Genomic DNA, 18,687 nt, shown 5'->3' on the forward strand with positions numbered 1-18,687 from the left:
TGGTGCCAGATGTTACAGTAACTTCTAGAGGCTTGGATCCTTTGTCCTAAAGACTTTGCGTGTTGTCCTGTGTCTTGAGGTTGTACCATCAGCTAAGGGTAGAAGGGGAGGTTATAGGGGTCTGGGGTACAGGAGCTAATTCCAGCAAGATGCTTAGGGTGTCCCTGGGGTTCAGATGGTACCCCCTCAATGTGATAGTCAGTTGCCTGGAGAGGGGAAGCATATCATGGAGAAGTCTGACAAATCCAAACCCTGTCTGGGGACTTACGCTCTTTAAAGACAGGGCCCTGGGGCTGGTGTTGTGGCATAGCAGGTAAAGCCACTGCCTGCAGCACCAGCATCCCATATGAGTGCTGGTTTGTGTCCCGACAGCTCCACCTCTGATCCAGCTCCCTCCTAATGTGCCTGGGAAAAGCAGTGGGAGATGGCCCAAGTCCTTGGGCCCCTGCACCCATGTGGGAGACCTGGATGAAGCTCCTGGCTTCTGGCTTCAGTCTGGCCAGTCCTGGCCATTGCAGACATCTGGGGAGTGAACCAGGAATCTGTCTGTCTCTTCTCTCCCTCCACCATAACTCTTTCAGATAAATAAATTATATATATATGTGTGTGTGTGTGTGTGTATACATATATGTAAATATCTCTATATATATCTATATAGATATATCTAAATATATACATATATATGTAAATATCTTTATATATATAGATATAAGTATCTATATATAGATATATATGTAAATACATACATATATGTATGTTTTTTTTTTTTTTGTCCATTTGGTGCATGTTTAATTCCAGTATAAGTGATTTCTTCTTGAAATTCCCCAGAAGGCCGGCGCCGCGGCTCACTAGGCTAGTCCTCTGCCTTGCGGCGCTGGCACACCAGGTTCTAGTCCCGGTCGGGGTGCCGGATTCTGTCCCGGTTGCCCCTCTTCCAGGCCAGCTCTCTGCTGTGGCCAGGGAAGTGCAGTGGAGGATGGCCCAAGTCCTTGGGCCCTGCACCCCATGGGAGACCAGGATGGGTACCTGGCTCCTGCCATCGGATCAGCGTGGTGTGCCGGCCGCAGCGCGCCGGCCGTGGCGGCCATTGGAGGGTGAACCAATGGCAAAGGAAGACCTTTCTCTCTGTCTCTCTCTCTCACTGTGCACTCTGCCTGTCAAAAAAAAAAAAAAAAATCCCCAGAAGGTGTACCGCCTCTGCTTCCTGCCACTTACACGCACCGTCATCACGGGTCGTTACTAAAACCGTGGGGCGTAACAGGACATCGTAAGCCAGGAGCTTGCGCTCTGACAACCAGCAGTCGGATCAGTCACTGGTGAGGCAGCGGTGCGGGCGGGGTTTGTCTGGTCTCCAGGTTCCCCAACACCACGCGTGTTCCGGGACCGCCAGCCCTGCCCCTCAGTGTGCATAGCAGCCTGGTTAGTGGTGAGGCCTTTCACTGCAGGCCAGCGATCATAGCAGGGTTTGAAGGAACAAAGGGACTGGCAACCACCACAAGGGAGGCTTCAGGTCAGAAGACCTGGGTGAGATGCTGCTCTCTCCGGTTCAGTGCTCTCCTTCCTCCTCGGAACAGCAGTCTGCAGGGGTGACCTGCTCCTGAAGCTGGCAAGGCAACTTAATGAAGCTGCATCCACCATATCCTGGCACGTGGCACTACACCTGCATTCAGCGAGTGTGCAAACAAGATTTGTTGTGGAGTGAGTCCATTTGGCGCCTGTGAGGCTGCTGCTTCCCCTCCCTTTATAGAGCAAGGGCTCAAGGGTGACGATGACAACAGCCAAAGTTACCATGGGCTTAGAACTAAGCTGCCAAGCTGGCATGTCTCAGCCCGTTTAATTTTCAAATAGCCTCCAAAGTAGAATTTTACTAGCCCCATTCTCTAAGTGAGCAGACTGAACCGCTGGGTGGGCAGATGACCCCAGGCCGCACTCCTGGCCAAGTCAGATGGGGATCCTAGAATCCTTCCACTTCCAGCTGCTGCCTCCCTCCTCAGGAAAGGCCATGGATTCCTTCCAGCCATCTCCGTGTCCAGGCATCCTTTACTGGCACTGACAGAAGCACACAGAAGGGTGGGCTGTAGGGGCGCCAGGTTCCAGTAGCCATTCCTGACCAAGCAAACGTCTATCCACTGCACAGCATGTGTGATTTCACAGCGGGTTCAGACTTGCTGTCTCTGCCCAGCCTAGGTTGCTCATCTGCCAGGCTGGCAGAGCTGTTTCTGCAACAATGTGCATACGCAGTGCGCCCTGCTGTGTAGCACAGACTGCCCCACTGCCTGCTGCCATGGTGCCCACAAAGCTACTCTACCCTGGGAAGCTGCCAACTGAGTTCTCACTGATTCCAAATCTGGTTGAACATGACACTGTATGTACTTCAGTAGTATCTATTTTTATTAGAGAAAACTTCATACAGAAAATTATACTGAACTCCCATGTAGCCATCACAAGCTTCAACAGTTATCAACTCACGGCCCCTCTTTTCTCATTTGTACCCTCAGTCACACTTTTCTGCAGATCATTTTAATGCAAATCACAGAAATTCCATCCATCTGTAAGTATGCCTCTCTAAAAGGTAAGCCCCCCCCCCCCCTTTAAATCATTTTATTGCCGGCGCCGCGGTTCACTAGGCTAATCCTCCGCCTGCGGCGCCAGCACCCTGGGTTCTAGTCCCGGTTGGGGCGCTGGATTCTGTCCCGGCTGCTCCTCTTCCAGGCCAGCTCTCTGCTGTGGCCCGGGAGGGCAGTGGAGGATGGCCCAAGTCCTCGGGCCTTGCACCCGCATGGAAGATCAGGAGGAAGCACCTGGCTCCTGGCTTCGGATCGGCGCAGCACGCCAGCAGTAATGGACATTTTGGGGGTGAACCAATGGAAGGAAGACCTTTCTCTTTGTCTCTCTCTCTCTCACTGTCTAACTCTGCCTGTCCACAAAAAAAAAAAAAAAAAAAAATCATTTTATTCATTTGAAAGGCAAAACCACAGAGAGGAGGAAGAGACAGAGAGTGTCACTCCCCAAATGGCCACAATGGCCGGGCCTGGGCCAGGCCAAAGCCAGGAGCCAGGATCTTCATCCAGGCCTCCCACGTTGGGTGCAGGGGCCCAAAAATTTGGGTCAACTTCCACTGCTATCCCAGGAATATTAGCAGAGAGCTGGATCAGAAGTGGAGCAGCTGGGACTTGAACTGGCACCATATAGGATGCCAGCACTGCAGGTGGAGGATTAATCTTCTACACCACGGTGCTGGTCCCAGTAAGGGCCCTTTTAAAAAAAAATTAAAAATTATTTTAAAGGCAGGCACACACACATTCATACACACACATATACACACAATTTCCCATCTACTGTTTCACTTCCCAAATATCCACAACTGGAGTGCTGGACTAAGCCAGATTGAAGTTAGGAGCTAGGACCTCAATGTGGGTCTCCCACGTGGGTAGCAGGGTTTCAAATATTTGAGCCACCATCTGCTGCTTCCCAGGGAGTATATTAGCAGGAAGCTGCAATCCAGAGCAGAATTAGGACTCGAATTGAGATATTCTGATTTGGGTTGCAGGCATCCCAAAGGGCATCTTCTATTTCAAAACCAACCCAGATTCCTTTTTGAAAGACAACTACCGGCCAGCGCCGCGGCTCACTAGGCTAATCCTCCGCCTTGCGGCGCCGGCATACCAGGTTCTAGCCCCGGTCGGGGTGCCAGATTCTGTCCCGGTTGCCCCTCTTCCAGGTCAGCCCTCTGCTGTGGCCAGGGAGTGCAGTGGAGGATGGCCCAAGTGCTTGGGCCCTGCACCCCATGGGAGACCAGGATAAGTACCTGGCTCCTGCCATCGGATCAGCGTGGTGTGCCGGCTGCAGCGCGCCAGCTGCGGCAGCCATTGGAGGGTGAACCAACGGCAAAGGAAGACCTTTCTCTCTGTCTCTCTCTCTCACTGTCCACTCTGCCTGTCCAAAAAAAAAAAAAAAAAGACAACTACCATACCATTACAATACCTCAAAATTTAAAAATGCTTTTTAAATTTTTTGACAGGCAGAGTGGACAGTGAGAGAGAGAAAGGTCCTCCTTTTCTCTTGGTTCACCCCCCAATAGCCGCTAGACTAGAACCCGGAGTGTCGGTGCCGCAGGCGGAGGATTAGCCTAGTGAGCCGCGGCGCCGGCCTAAAAATGCTTCTTAAATATCATAGATTATCAAGTTCAAATTCCCTTGATTACCCAATTTTCACATAATTGATTTATTTAAATTATAATATATGTTAAGATTCCCTACATTATGTGTGATTGCTGTGACTTATCTCTGGGTTCCTCCCTCTTTTTTCTTCCACTCCCCAAATGGCCACAACAGTTTGACCTGGGCCAGGCCAAAGCCAGGAGCTTGAAGCTCCACCTGGGTCTCCCATGGTGGTGGCAGGGTCCAAGTACTTGAGCCCTCATCTGCTGCTTTCCCAGGCACATAGCTAGGAGTTGGATCAGAAGTGGAACAGCCAGGAGTCAAACTGGCACTCCAATTTGAGATGCCAATTTATTTATTGAAAAAATCATGTCTGTGTTAGTTTTTAATGTTTGGGAGATTGTTGACTGCATCCCATGGTGTCATTTAACATTTTCTTCTGTTCCTTATATTTCCTGTAAACTGGTAGTCAGTTTAAAACTACATATTTCTAGGGCCTCACTCCCAAAACTCAGACTGGTGTGGGTGCTGGGGATTTCTCATTCCTGAAAGCTCCAGCTGAGTCTGTCCCAGGTTTGTGAATTGCCAATCTACATGCCCCCTCCAGTAACCACAAATCTGCCTCAGTCACACCATGTAGGAGAGACAGACCGCAGCGGCTTAATTGAGATTCTCAGTAAGGATGCTCTGGGAGCCCCAGGGCCTGTGCATCCTCCTTCTAACCCAGGCTGGAGAAACTTTTGGTTTCATTTATTTGAGAGAGGGAGAAGGAGGAAGGGAGAGAGAAAGAGGAGAGTGAGAGGTCTTCCATCTGGGTTAGGCTGAAGCCAGGAATCTGGAACTCCATCCAGGACTCCCACATGGGTGGTATGGCCCAAGCATTTGCACCATCATCTGCTACCTCCCAGGATGTGTATTAGTAGGAAGCTGATGGTAAGTGGAGGTGGGACTGGATTCCAGGCTGTGCTGTGGGGATGTTGGTGTCCCCAAATACCTCCTCTCTAGGGAAACTTCTTATTCGGACCTTTCCTGGCCTTGAGGATATGTGGGTCAGGTGGAGGGACACTCTTGCTGCTGTGGCCCTGAGGATGAAGGAACCGACTGCAGGGTCCGGTAGCTTCACCTGGGGCTGAGGGCTAAGTGTTGCTGGCAGTGCCACCTTCGGTTCCGGCTGATGATGCAGGTGGCCTGGGAAACAGGCCCAAACTCTTATTTAACTGCTCTCCCCACCCCACCCCCACCCCCCAGGACCAACTGTCCCCTTAACTGCTGAGAGAGACATTCCACTGGTAACAGCTAGTGCCTCATTGCAGTGACACACAGCAGTCAGAGTGATCCTTTTAGCATCTGCATCAGATCACTTCCCCACCTTGTTCAAATTTCTCCCGTGACTTCCCGTCACACAAGAGCCATACTCCTCACTTTGGCTGATAGGGCCCACGGTGGTCTGGTCCACGCCCACTTCTCCAACTGTTTCTTTTAGTCATCTCCATCTTTCCTTCCTGGCCACACTAGCCTTTCTGCTGGTCTTAGGTCAGTCTTGTTCCTACCACAGGGTTTTTACACTTACTAGTTCCTCCAGGAATGTTTTCCTCTTAATTTCTCACAGGACTCCCTTAAAATCTCTGCTGAAATGTCACCTCCTCAAGAAAGCCTTCTCGGACTACACTCTGTAGCACAGCACCTCTTATCACTCTATAATCTCATCCTGTTTTATTTTTCTTCCTAGACAGAATGAAATATTTTTTTTTACCTCTTTGTCCTCCTTTAGTTTGTGGGTTCCTTAGGGAAAGGGGTCTTGATCATCTCATTCACCAACATATCCCAAGCAACTAGCACAGTGGCTGGTATATAACAGGTGCTCAGTAAGTACTTGTTGAATAAATGGATAGATGGATGGGTGGATTGGACTGATAGATGGAACATTTTCTCAATCCTGCCCCTCTTCTGTGAGCATGTGCATATACGTGTGCACACGTGCGTGAATGCACACACACACACCACCATTTATCAGGTTACGCTTCTTAAACTACCTGGGTCCCTCCCCAATTACAGGATTACACTGATGGTGCACCCAGGGGTCTATTTTGAGAACAGAAGGTGCTACAAGACAAGGTCCTCCACAAAGGAATGTACTTCAGGAGCAAAGGGAGGCTAGGGGCTTGGACTTGTTGGATAAAAGGAAGCTCAAGCCAAAAACAAATTTTTATTGAGCAGCAGGAACTCCACTGGTGCTACAAAGGACTGGGGTAAGGATGCATACGAGCCTCAGGGGTGTACTGCTTGACTTTATCCGTACTGTTCCTGCTCCAGGTAGACAGGCTCGCTAGGTTTCTTTATTCTGTCTCCTAACACCCCAGGCAGGAGACTCCCTGGGTAGCCACAGCTTGCTGCTTCCAGTTTCAGGAAGCCCACTCCTTCCTGTTCTGTGTGGGCAATGACTCAGGGGAGGAGTCCCTCTGGCGGACTGGACTCATTCTGGCCACTCTGCACCCCATCTCTGCTCCTGACTTCTCCTTGGCTGGCAGAATGCAGGCTTTTCTTTCTTCTGCCCAGGAAGAAACGCTACAGGATTGGGCAGAGGAACATCAGGCTTTCTTCCAGGCTAGCTTCAGCCCTGGGATGTTCAAAGCAGCTTCTCACTTCAAACCCCAGTTCGTGGGCAGTTAGTATGGAAGAGGGGCTACCGGCAGAGTGGCCCAGCCTCTGTCTCCAGTGGCGGACAATGGAGGTCACTGCAGAAGGGGCATTAAGCATCTAAGGCAGTTAGACATTTGTCCTCCACGAAGGGCTCGGCCAGCAAGCTTCTGTGGACTGATCTTGTTCCCACACACCACAAGTGCCAAGTTTTGGGGACAGAGCAACTCAGGACTTTGTCCAACTCTGCCAGAGCTTGAGGTCTCTTGGGAGCCCAACACAGGAGTGGCTTCTCTGTTCTGGACTTTGCTAAAGAAGCATCACCATAGACCTGGAAGCCACAAACCAGGCAGTATGTCTCCCCGTGCCAGCCTACCTGCGTTTCTCTACATCCTCGGTAGAAGATATGGAGAGGCCACATACAGGAAGAGAAGTGGGAGGCACAACTGCTGGAAAGAAAACCAGGACTGCTCAGCCACTTCTGCTATGTACACTGTGCCACCAGCACCTCCTCTCTCGCATGTCTCTGTTTTGGCCACAGCCCTCTTGTCTACCAGGCATCCCAGACACAGCCTTGGCCTGTCACTTCTGCAGGTTCCTTAGAGAATGCATTGTGGTCGCAGAAGCAATTCTGTGAAGCTATGGCAGCAGCAGGATACAAGGACATCTGTGCTCCACTCCCTGAGAGAACAGAACTTCAAGATAACTGCAGTCAAGACCCCCTCAGTCTCTCCCTTCCACAGCTCAGACATTTCTTAAGAACTTCACTTCTGAGGCTGTCACAGAAATAATTTTTAAGTTTTGGAAACAAGTGATATAATATAAATCACTTAAGAATCCCTCTCATCCTGGCATCTCCTCTTGGGTCCCCTCTGTGCTTCTTGTTTCAACTATGATGAACTCTTACCGTTTGCTAATACTTTCTAAAAGGCCACATACCAAGGCAAGGTGATGACCAGAAGGTTCACAGCCAAATCCTGGTAACTAAGTCTGGGCTCAAGAAAACTTCTCACATTAGCTTAACTTCCTGCGACATCTTCTGAGACCTCCAGTCTCTGGCACTTCATCTATCCTTGACTACCCACACTGTTCCTTAGAACTCAGGAGCCCAGGCTGGGATGTGGCTGAGGGGGCCCATGTGTATGTCCAACTGACAGCACAGCCAAGGTGCCTGGGTCTGACGGGGAGGTTCACCAGCAGTTCCTCCTCAAACCACTCCAACAAAAGCACACTTGGTTTTTGCTAAGGGTCTAATCAAGAAAAGGCCAAAAGCATCTCATAGCCAAAAGACGAGGGCAAAATGTATAAAGAGTAGAACCTTTTTGAACACTTGCCCAGAAGTGACATCTCACTTACCCTCAGCAGTGAATGGGAACACTGGATCCCTGGGGGACCGAGGCCATTGGTCCCCTCATGGCTGGGGAGGTTCTGAGGTGTGACAGGCAAGTTCAGAAGGCACTGTGGCAGCCAGTTGTGGTTGTGTACACCAGTGCCTCGGTATAGATGCCCATCCTAGGCCTACCCGCTGCACTGCCCTCCCAGGGCACACAGGACAAGTTAGGGTGAATATACAAGATCTGCTCAGACACTGTCATAGGCAACCACACAGGTTGGTATCTAGAAGAGAAATGGTAGGGAAATTTCTGCAAGGGCATCATGTTTGCGTAGATACCCTGACGTGGAAATAGAGAGCCTGTGAGGTGCTCACTACCCAGTGTGGTCACACAGGGAATATATGACCTAAAGGGCAGGCTTCAGGCCCTTGGCGTTTTGTGGAAGAGTGGGATGAACACAGAGGGGCACCTGCCTGGGCCCTCCCCACTCACTCCTTATTCAAGTAGCCATTCCTTTTGGAACACACCTATAGGCTGGCACAGCCTCACTGACCACACGAGGGTAAGGGAAACCAAATTCTGAGATTGGCTAGAGGTGCCAGATTAACCTAAGTGGCTGCTAGGTTACACAGCCTTACCTTAAGCATTCAACAGTTGGAGAGGCAGACAACTGGAAGGACTATGGAATCAGGGAAGGCTCCCTGAAGGTGGGCTAAAGGATAGTGAGATTTGGACACACGGGGAGGAGAAGAAAGACACTCCAGCAGAGAAGAATCAAAGCAAAGGCAGGGGATGGGGGTTTGGTGCTGTGTTTAAGCCACTGCTTGGGATACTTGCATGCCATATTGGAGTACCTAGGTTTGAGTCCCTGCTCCACTTCTGATGCAGCTTCTTGCTAATGTACTGCCTTGGAGGCAGCAGATGATGGCTCAAAGTGGTACTTGGGTACTTGTTACCATGTGGAAAGCCCAGACTGAATTCTGGTCTCTTGACTTTGGCCTGACTCAGTCCTGGCTGCTGCAGTCATTTGGAGAATGAGCCAACGGATGGAAGACCTGTTTCTCTTGCTTCCTTTTAATAAACAAACAAAAATGTAAAAAAAATACAATAAAAGCAAAGATGGGAGCCAGTGTTGTGGCATAGCAGATAAAGCCAACACTTGCAATGCCAATATCCCACATGGGCTCCAGTTCAAGTCCTGGCAGCTCCACTTCAGATCCAGCTCCCTGCTACTGGCCTGGGAAAAGCAGTGGAAGATAGCTCAAGTACCTGGGGCCCTGCCACCCATCTTGGAGACCTGGATAAAACCCCTGACTCCTGGTCCAGCCTGGCCCAGCCCTGGCAGTTGCAGCCATCTAGGGAGTGAACCAGAGAATGGAAGATCTCTCTTTTTGTAACTTTCAAATAAATAATCTTTGAAAAAAAAAAAAAAATAAAAGCAAAGACATTTTCTTGACTTTGTTCTGTTCCAAATGTACATTCATAGAATATTCATGCATTTACATCTGAATACTCAAAAAAGAAAAACCAAAACCCACGATGTAAAGGGGTCTACTCAAGTGAACACAAGTAGCAGAGGTGGTGTGCTCAACAGCAGGGTTTCATGTTGTTCATGCTGGGGCTCCAGATTTTTAGCTGGCGGGAATGCAAAGACAAGCTCACCAGATTTCAAGATGATGGACAGGGGGAGGGATGTTAAGGGTGCTCCCGAGGCAAAATGAGGTTTTTGACTGATTTCACAAAGTGGGAATGATGGACCCATTTTAACCTAACATTCAAAAATTATGAGAATAACCATACAAAGTGAATACCTTATCATTTCACTCCCCTCCCCTCTGAAGAGGTAACCAATAAATCCCACCCCCTTAGAAAATATGGGCTCAGCAGCAGCAACACAGGTGAAAAGCAGGTTCCAAAAAGACGAGCAGGTCCTGCTCTGAGGAGGAAACAAGCTGCCCTTAGCCACATCAGGCCAAACTAGGAAACCATTTGAGGCAGACTTTGGTTTGATGTGGCCAAGAACTTCCTAGAAATGATAACATTTAGGAGACCTTGAAAAAACAAGCACGGGGCAGTTGTTTACCAGGGCTGTTGCAGTTGGGATGCTTTATGAGGTAGGGGCTGCCTTAGCTACTATCCTGGAGGTGGGGAGACCACAGCTGGGAATCCCAGCATCTCTTCTGGGAAGCTGCTTGAATTACTGTGGTGCATGTTATGCCACAGAGATCAGGCCTGATCAGAGCTGACAGCTGGTGGAGTGGTGAAGGGGAGGGTTCTGGGGGAGGCTCTTCCTGGCAGGAAGGTCAGCGTGAGACCAGATTCCTGAAGCACTTGTTCAGAAGCACCCCTGCTTTGTTGGGGGTACATAACTACTTCACCAGGGCGTGGCCAGGACCACGGGGAAAGGCAGCACAGGGTAGACAAATGGGAGAGTAACTTAAAGGGGCCTGAGAATCACCTTGGATGCTTAAAAAAATAGGATTCTTGGGTCAACCCACAAACAGCTTAATCCAATCTGTAATGGGAAATAGGAATTTGCACTTTTAACAAGTTTCCCAGGCAATTCTGCCACAATGATCCATAGATAGTGACCAAACTGTTTAACTGGGATGTTTTTGAGTGTCAAAATGGGCAAGCTTAGAAACTGCGAGGCAACAGCTATAAATGAGGAATACTCCAGGAAAACAGATGTAGTAATTCTGTGTATGAATCATATTTGAGAGAAGCTAGTATGGTGGTTAGGAACACAACCTCTGGGGCAGACAGACCAGATGCTGTCCTACTTATCTGTTTAATCTCGAGCACATTCTTTTATCCATTTAAGCCTGTTTCTTTGTATGTGAAAGAGAGCTATAATTGTACACTCAGTACAATATTCTTTTGGCAAAGGTTGCTCTGGGCCCTGAATTGTTTTATGGAGTATTACATTTGACCCTCAACTACAGGCAAAACTTACACAGAGACTGGAACCCAGGAGATAAGGGATGCTAAATGCTTACTTTGCCTGTTTTGTAACACTTTCATTAATTTCCTTCTTCTGCCACACAAAAATGGGGCAGAAGGCAGCCTGGAAACGCACAAGCGATACTTCTGCAGCTGACCTTTTCCTTTTACCTTCCTTCCTGAAGGTAAAATTCCCAGAGACATTTCACTCTGAGTTTGCAATTTTGCCCAAGTATTACTGGTAAGGAAACTCTCTTTGGGTGGGTGTTTACGCAGCGGTTAAGTTGCTGTTTGCATGCCTGCACCTGATATTGGAGCCTGGTTTGAGTCCTGGCTCCTCTGCTCCTGATCCAGTTTTCTGCCGGTGCACAGCCTGGAAGACAGCAGACGATGGGTCAAGTACTTAGGTTCTTGCTACTCACTTGGTAGCCCTGGATGTAGTTTGGGGCTCCTGACTTTGGCCTTGCCCAACCCTGGCTGTTCTGAGCATTTGGGAAGTGAACCAGTAGATGGAAGACCTCTCTCTCTCTGTTGTTCATTCAAGTAAAATTAAATTTTGAATAAAATAAAAACTTAAAATATTATCAACCTAGAGAAAACCTGTCCTAGATGCGGTGGTCTTGGGTGAATCTTAAGAATCTGAACTCTGTGCCAAAGGTAATTATATAAAGGAGACCCACGAAAACATCAGTTGGAAATGATGACAGAGAGTAAAACAACCCACTTTATTTTTCGCATGACATGTGGAAACCAGAGAGCCAGTCTCAGTACTTTAACCTCCAATGCTGACTGACAGCTTCCCTTCCAAAGCTCTAGCAGGCAGAGGACAGGGCAGCCCAGAGCTTCCCACTGAGAAGTTTGTTCACTCACTGAGGGCACTGCAAAGATCCCTGTTCTGGCATCATGCGTTTTAAAAAGCTTATTTTTATTTATTTGGAAGGCAGAGTGAAAGAGACAGAGACGGGTCTTGCACCTTCTGGTTCATTCCCCAAATATCCACAATAGCCGGCGGTGGAGGGTGCCGGTCCAAAGCCAGGAGACAGGAACTCCAGACAGATCTCCCACATGGGAGTCACCTGCTGCCTCCCAGGGTGCTCATTTGCAGGAAGCTGAATTGGGAGTGGAGGTGGGACTCCATCTCCGGCATTCTGATATGCAGTGTGGGCACCCCCCGTGGCAGCTGAACCAGCTACACCACAGTGCCAACCCCTGGCATCGCATTCAAGCCAGCTAACATCAGGCTTGCAGTGGCAAAGGCTCGCCCACCGAGGATGGTAGTCCGGGAAGGCTTCTCCTTCGGCGAGCTGCCAGCTCAATCTTCTGAACCAGGTTCACATCCCAAGGATGGGTCACAAAGCTGATAACGGAGCCTGGAACCTCGCTACCTACACGACCCACCCTCCCCGCTCTGTGGATGTAATCTTGCAGGGTGAGGGGGAAATCATAGTTGACAACTAGCTCCACATGGGTGCTGTCAAGGCCCCGAGAGGCTATGTCTGTACAGAGGAGTACATCTCGGGAGCCCTTCTGGAAACACTGGAAGATACCTGCTCTCATCGAGGCTGGCATTTGCCCTTGCAGCCTTAGGTGCTGGATTTTGTGGTCATCCAGAATATATCCCAGCCAGTTCACCGTGCTGGAACTATTACAGAACACCAGGAGAGCTCCCGAGGGTCCAGTCCTATCTGTCCTGTCACGCCGTTTGAGAATCTGCAACAACTCCGTCACCTTGTCCATTCCTTTCAGTCTCATAAATGTCTGTCTGACATGAGGCATGATGCAGTGGAGCTTGGAGCTGGTGATGGTGGTGACAGAGTTTGGCCTGGTGACTTTACTCAGCAACTGGCCTACCCCTTCAGGGAACGTGGCTCCCACCAGCACTAACTGAGCTTTGGGATTGAAGGGGTCTTCTAAGTCTGCTGGGCCTTCTGCTATCTGGCTCTTCTCCAAGATGTAGTTCACCAGTTCCAGGAAGCTGTCATCCAACAGTGTGTCTGCCTCATCCAACACCATGAAGGAGAGCTCGGCCAGGCTGATGAGCTGACTTTTCAGGGCCTTCCACAAAGCCCCCGGAGTGGCCACCAGCACATCTGCTGAAGGCTGTTTGCATAGCTGCAGCTTGATTCTACGCATACCATGGCCTCCCCCTAGCTCCTGCACGTGCAGGCCTAAGGAGCTGCCCAGGGGCTGGGCCACGGCTCGCACCTGTTCGGCTAATTCTCGGGAAGGCACAAGGACGAGGCCCCTGGGAGAGGGGATACGGCGGTGGTCCAGGCTTGGCTGGCCCATAAGCCGTTGAAACAGAGGTAGTACGTAACTCAGAGTCTTGCCACTACCTGTTTCCGCGGCACAAAGGATATGGTGGCCGCGAAGCAGAGCGGGGATGGTGCTGGACTGCACGGTCGTGGGCCGGACGACTTCGGGCGCAGCCTCCCGTAGTGCTCGCAACACACGTGGCTCCAGACCCAGATCGCCGAAGCTGCTGTCCGATGAGAGGTTCCGAAGCGCTGGTGCCTGGTGTTCAGCACGTTCGATGGAGAAGTGGTCCCCATGCGCGCGCCGATGCCTCCAGCCACGCGAGGCGAGAGGCGCACATTCCCAACGGCCCAGCGTGAGGCCCGCCGGCTGGTTCAACTCTGGCCGCCGCGCGGAGACCAGTAGCGGCCCTGGTCGCACCAGCACCGGCCGCGAGGAGCTCTGGTGCCTTCTCTGTCGCTGTTCCTGCCGCCGCTGTAGAGACCGTGGAATGCGCACCACCGGCAGGGGCTCGTCGGGATCGCGGACCACCAGGTCCCGTCGGATAAACAGGAACAACCTAGCCTCCAGCGACAAAAGCCGCGTGGGCCTAGCTAAGGCCATTTTCCCTTTTGACCAGGAGAGGCGCAAGCCAGTGACGTCACGGACGCGCCTCCTGTACGGTGGCTGGCATGGCTCAGTAACTCCCGTGGAGCTGGAGAACCGTGAGGAAGAAGGTAGCTGTACAGTTCAGCAAAGTCCGTAAGTCTGAACAGTGGGTGGCGATATCCAGACCTGGACCAGCTTTGGGGAAGGGCACACAGGTGGAGGCAGGACCAGGACCTGGCGGCGTGGGGTAGTGGTCTTATAGTTCAAGAGGGCGGAGGGTTTCTGGCGCTTAGGGTGCTCAGCCCTTGTGATTCTCCTTTGTCGGCCTCGTTGCCCCTGTAATAGCTTAACCCGTGCCCCGCGCCCCTTGTAACCGCTAACGGAATGGCAGTGTTTTGCAGCCGCGGTCCCCGCGCAAGGTCTGGTAGTGCATATGTGTGTGGTGTGTTGAGAGTGGGAATGAATGCACGGGAGTCATAGATCTTGGTTCTTTCCCTCCCCTCCTCCGGCTGAGAACCCAGGATGTAAGCTGGTGGCTTTGAGCTTGTTTCCTGAGAAGTGAGGTAAGGCCTTCAGGCTGTGTCAAGCAGAGTTATCTCCCCACAGCGTTTTTCTTTCTCAGCCGGGGTTCACTCCTCACTTCCTTGTCCCTCCCACCACTCTTGCAGTGAGCTCACTTTCCCCTGGCTTCCCGCTCAGAGACGTCAGTTGCTTGAACCAAGTAGCAAGGAAGTCCTGTTTCTCTGTGAAGTGATCAAGTCTGTGGCTTTCCTCACTTTGCCCTGGTCAGGCAGAATGCCTTTCTTGGATTCAGATGTTCAAGTTGCAAACAAACAAACTGACAAAACCATATATAGGCCGGCGCCGCGGCTCACTAGGCTAATCCTCCGCCTTGCGGCGCCGGCACACCGGGTTCTAGTCCCGGTCGGGGCACCGGATTCTGTCCCGGTTGCCCCTCTTCCAGGCCAGCTCTCTGCTGTGGCCCGGGAGTGCAGTGGAGGATGGCCCAAGTCCTTGGGCCCTGCACCCACATGAGAGACCAGGAGAAGTACCTGGCTCCTGCCATTGGATCAGCGCGGTGCGCCGGCCGCAGCGCGCTGGCCGTGGCGGCCATTGGAGGGTGAACCAACAGCAAAGGAAGACCTTTCTCTCTCATTGTCCACTCTGCCTGTCAAAAAGCAAAACAAAACAAAAAACCTATATTATTCATCCTTCTTGAATGGATCTGAAAACAGACATTTTCTGTGGGAAATGAGGAGATGAGGTAAATGTGGATTAACAGCCTACAAGTTCTTAACATCTGGAGAAAGTGTTTTAGTTTCATCAGATATCACTGAAAGGAGAAAAACTCTTAAAAAATTTCATGTACCATTGTGATGCATAAGCAGACTTAAGATTTTTTATTTTATTTTATTTATTTGAGAGGTAGTATTACAGACAGTGAGAGGGGGAGACAGAGAGAAAGGTCTTCCTTCCGCTGGTTTATTCCCCAAATGGCCGCAACGGCTGATTGGAAGCCAGGAGCCAGGAGCTTCATCTGGATCTCCAACACAGGTGCAGCGGCCCAAGGACTCGGGCCATCCCCTGCTGGTCTCGCAGGTGCAATATCAGAGAGCTGGATTGGAAGTGGAGCAGCTAGGATGCTAACCAGCACTCATGGGATGCCAGCATTGTAGGCCGCAGCTTAATCTGTTACATCACAGTGCTGGCCCCTGAAGTAGTGGTTCTACAGTGAGGGTGATTTTGTCCCTGTCCCCCTCCTCCATTTGACAATGGCTGGAGAGATTTTGCCACATCTGGGCAAATACTAGGTGCTGTTGGTGACTAGAAGGTAGAGGCCAGGGATGCTGTTCAGCATCATACAATGCACAGTACAACCCCACACAAATAATTATCTGGCCCAAAATATCAACAGTGCTTTGTTGAGAAATCTGGATAGAAGGTGAGGACTGAAGAGAGGCTGAGGTTACCTCTTTGCATTGACACATTTGCCAAACTCTTGCACTGTCCTTGCCCCATCTCCAGTATCTGTAGCAAGAACACTGATGCCATTGATTATCATAGCACCGGGACTTTGAGGCCCCTGAATTTCATAAACACAGGAAAGAGTGATTTACAAGGGTGAAGCTGGAGAAGAGAGGTTTACGGAGAGCAAACAGCCCTCATGTATTTGAGGAATGTGCCAGATGAAGAAGAGACAAGATGTGGGGTTTATCATTCTAGAAGACAGAACCAGAACCCACGTGAGGCAGATTCTGAACTTGATGTAAAGAACTTCTGTAACAACTAGAAATGCTCAGATCTGTCTTGAGAGAGCTTAGTTTTCTGTTACTGCGAAGTTCTCAGGCCGAATGACCACTAGTTGGCGATATGATAGAAGGGAAGTTAATATAAAGGATACTCAAAGATTTTGTGATTCTGTGCTACTTTTGTGATTTTTTTCCTGAGAACTTGGAACTTCTTGTCCCTTCTCTAAATAGTTCCTTAAAATGACAGTCTTCATCCATTTTTATATGCCAGTGTTTTTCAGATATAAAACAAAGAATTGCTTTCCATGAAGACAGAGCAGATACATTGAGGGAATTGTCACAGAAGAATATTACTTAGGTATGTGTGTGTGTGGCTATCATTCAGATATTCATGTAGCTTTCTCATGTAGCTGCTTTCTCAATATTTTATAAATTTTCAAGCTAGTCTGAGCCTGTGTCCGCCCGTTGTTCCTAATTTCTTCATTGGACACTGCCAAAAGCCTCTCTCTTTCCCTCCTTCTTGGCGCAGACATTGAATAATTTCCAATTATTTTTTTTTAAGATTTATTTTATTTATTTGAAAGAGTTACAGAGAGAGGTAGAGACACAGAGAGAGAGGTCTTCCATCCGCTGATTCACTCCTCAGATGGCCACAATGGCCAGAGCTGAGCTGATCTGAAGCCAGGAACCAGGAGCTTCTTCCAGGTCTCCCACACGGGTGCAGGGGCCCAAGCACTTGGGCCATCTTCTGCTCTCTCAGGCCATAGCAGAGAGCTGGATTGGAAAAGGAGCAGCCAGTACTGAAACTGGTGCCCATATGGGATGCCAGTGCTTCAGGCTAGGGCTTTAACCCACTGCACCACAGTGCTGGCCCCTCCAATTATTTTTTAAAGATTTATTTATTTATTTATTTGAAAGTCAAAGTTACGGAAAGAGAGGGAGAGACAGAGAGAGATGGGATGCCGGTGTTGCCTGTGGTGGTTATTTCTGCTGTGCCACAACTTTGAGCAACTTTGAGATAATTGGTCACTTGACTTAGAGACGTTTTAGTAGAGTGACAGAGGCAGAAGCAAGACTGGAGTGGACTGAGAAGTGAAAAGAGGGGCCGGTGCTGTGGCGCAGCAGGGTAACGCTCTGGCCTGTAGCGCCGGCATCCCATACGGGTGCCGGTTTGTGACCCGGCTGCTCCACTTCCGATCCAGCTCTCTGCTATGGACTGGGAAAGCAGTAGAATAAGGCCCAAGTGCTTGGGCCCCTGCACCTGTGTGGGAGACCCAGAAGAAGCTCCTGGTTCCTGGTTTCGAATCAGCACAGCTCCGACTGTTGCAGTCATCTGGGGAGTGAACCATTGGATGGAAGTCCTCTCTCTCTCTCTGCCTCTCCTCTCTCTGTGTAACTCTGACTTTCAAATAAATAAATAAGTCTTTAAAAAAATAAAAAGAAAAGAAGTAAAAAGAAAGTGGATGAAGCTTCCGTAACTCTGAGCACATCAGGTCTGCCTGGCTTTGTAACTTTTCAGAAGAGACCATATTTGGTTAAAATGAATAAATTAATATTAACAGTAGTTACCTTTGGGAATGGGATTTTGATTTTATTTTTATTCCTATTGACTTTAACTTCAAAGTATTTCTAAAGTGTGGCCAATTATCATCACCTACACTACCAGTTCCAGATCTGAGCCACCATCATCTGTCATAGGTTACTGAAAGCTTCATTCCCTAAACTGCCACAATGATCAAGGCTGGACCAGGCCTAAGCTATGAGCCTGGAACTCCATCCCAGTCTCCTACGTGGGTGACAGGGCCCAAATACCATCACCACTACCTTCTGGGGTTCCAATGTTCAAGTTGCAAAAAAAAAGAACTGCACTATTCATCCTTCTTGAATGGATCTGAAAGCAGGTCTTTTTTCTTCTTGTGTTAGGAGGAAGCCGGAGTGAGGTGCTGGGGCCAGGTATCAAGGTATCAAACCCAGGCACTCTGATGTGGGAAGTGGACACATTTTTTTTTTTTTTTTGAGATTTATTTTATTTTTTATTTGACAGAATTACGGACAGTGAGAGAGACAGAGAGAAAGGTCTTCCTTCCTTTGGTTCACTTCCCAAATGGCTGCTATGGCTGGCGTGCTGCGCCGATCCGAAGCCAGGAGCCAAGTGCTTCCTACTGGTCTCTCATGTGGGTGCAGGGGCCCAAGCACTTGGGCCATCCTCCACTGCCTTCCCGGGCCACAGCAGAGAGCTGGACTGGAAGAGGAACAACCGGACTAGAACGCGGCGCCATATGGGATGCCAGCGCTGCAGGCGGAGGATTAACCAAGTGAGCCATGGTGCCGGCCTATTTTATTTTATTTATTTATTTTTTTTGCCAGGCAGAGTTAGACAGTGAGAGAGAGAGAGAGACAGAGAGAAAGGTCTTCCTTCTGTTGGTTCACTCCCCAAATGGCTGCCACGGCTGGCGTGCTGCACCAATCTGAAGCCAGGAGCCAGGTGATTCCTCCTGGTCTCCCACATGGGTATAGGTG

The 18,687-nt window shown here is 49.8% G+C and overlaps 3 protein-coding genes across 35 annotated transcripts in view; 1 reads left to right on the top strand and 2 right to left on the bottom strand.

The window, feature by feature from the left end:
• The first annotated feature begins 5,901 nt into the window (after nucleotides 1-5,901).
• Nucleotides 5,902-18,687, top strand: part of DUS2 (dihydrouridine synthase 2) — a 53,939-nt gene continuing 41,153 nt past the window's right edge. For 4 of the 33 annotated variants that reach the window (XM_008257497.5, XM_089320329.1, XM_070062645.2 and 1 more), the window contains exons 1-2: nucleotides 13,936-14,071; nucleotides 16,449-16,525. Coding sequence is in view for 9 of the 33 variants with exons in the window: in XM_008257495.5 (XP_008255717.2) it covers nucleotides 13,458-14,046 (589 nt within the window). In the remaining 24 variants the exon portion in view is untranslated. Of the gene's footprint in view, nucleotides 14,072-14,439; nucleotides 14,482-16,438; nucleotides 16,526-18,090; nucleotides 18,493-18,687 lie in introns of those variants that run through there. The other 29 variants (XM_070062641.2, XM_089320330.1, XM_070062644.2 and 26 more) reach the window with 20 other exon arrangements.
• On the bottom strand, nucleotides 6,910-8,455 carry DPEP2NB (DPEP2 neighbor). Its single transcript, XM_017342311.4, is given in 3 exon segments — nucleotides 6,910-7,211; nucleotides 7,214-7,246; nucleotides 8,320-8,455. Coding segments are annotated over 3 exon segments (471 nt in total).
• DDX28 (DEAD-box helicase 28) lies at nucleotides 12,311-13,363 on the bottom strand. The gene has a single exon (XM_002711630.4). It carries the CDS (start codon nucleotides 13,361-13,363, stop codon nucleotides 12,311-12,313), a length of 1,053 nt encoding a protein of 350 aa, XP_002711676.2.

This window comes from Oryctolagus cuniculus, chromosome 18 (genome assembly GCF_051225735.1).
Source record: "Oryctolagus cuniculus isolate XC-2025 breed Fujian yellow rabbit chromosome 18, ASM5122573v1, whole genome shotgun sequence".
NCBI classification, from domain to species: Eukaryota; Metazoa; Chordata; class Mammalia; order Lagomorpha; family Leporidae; genus Oryctolagus; species Oryctolagus cuniculus.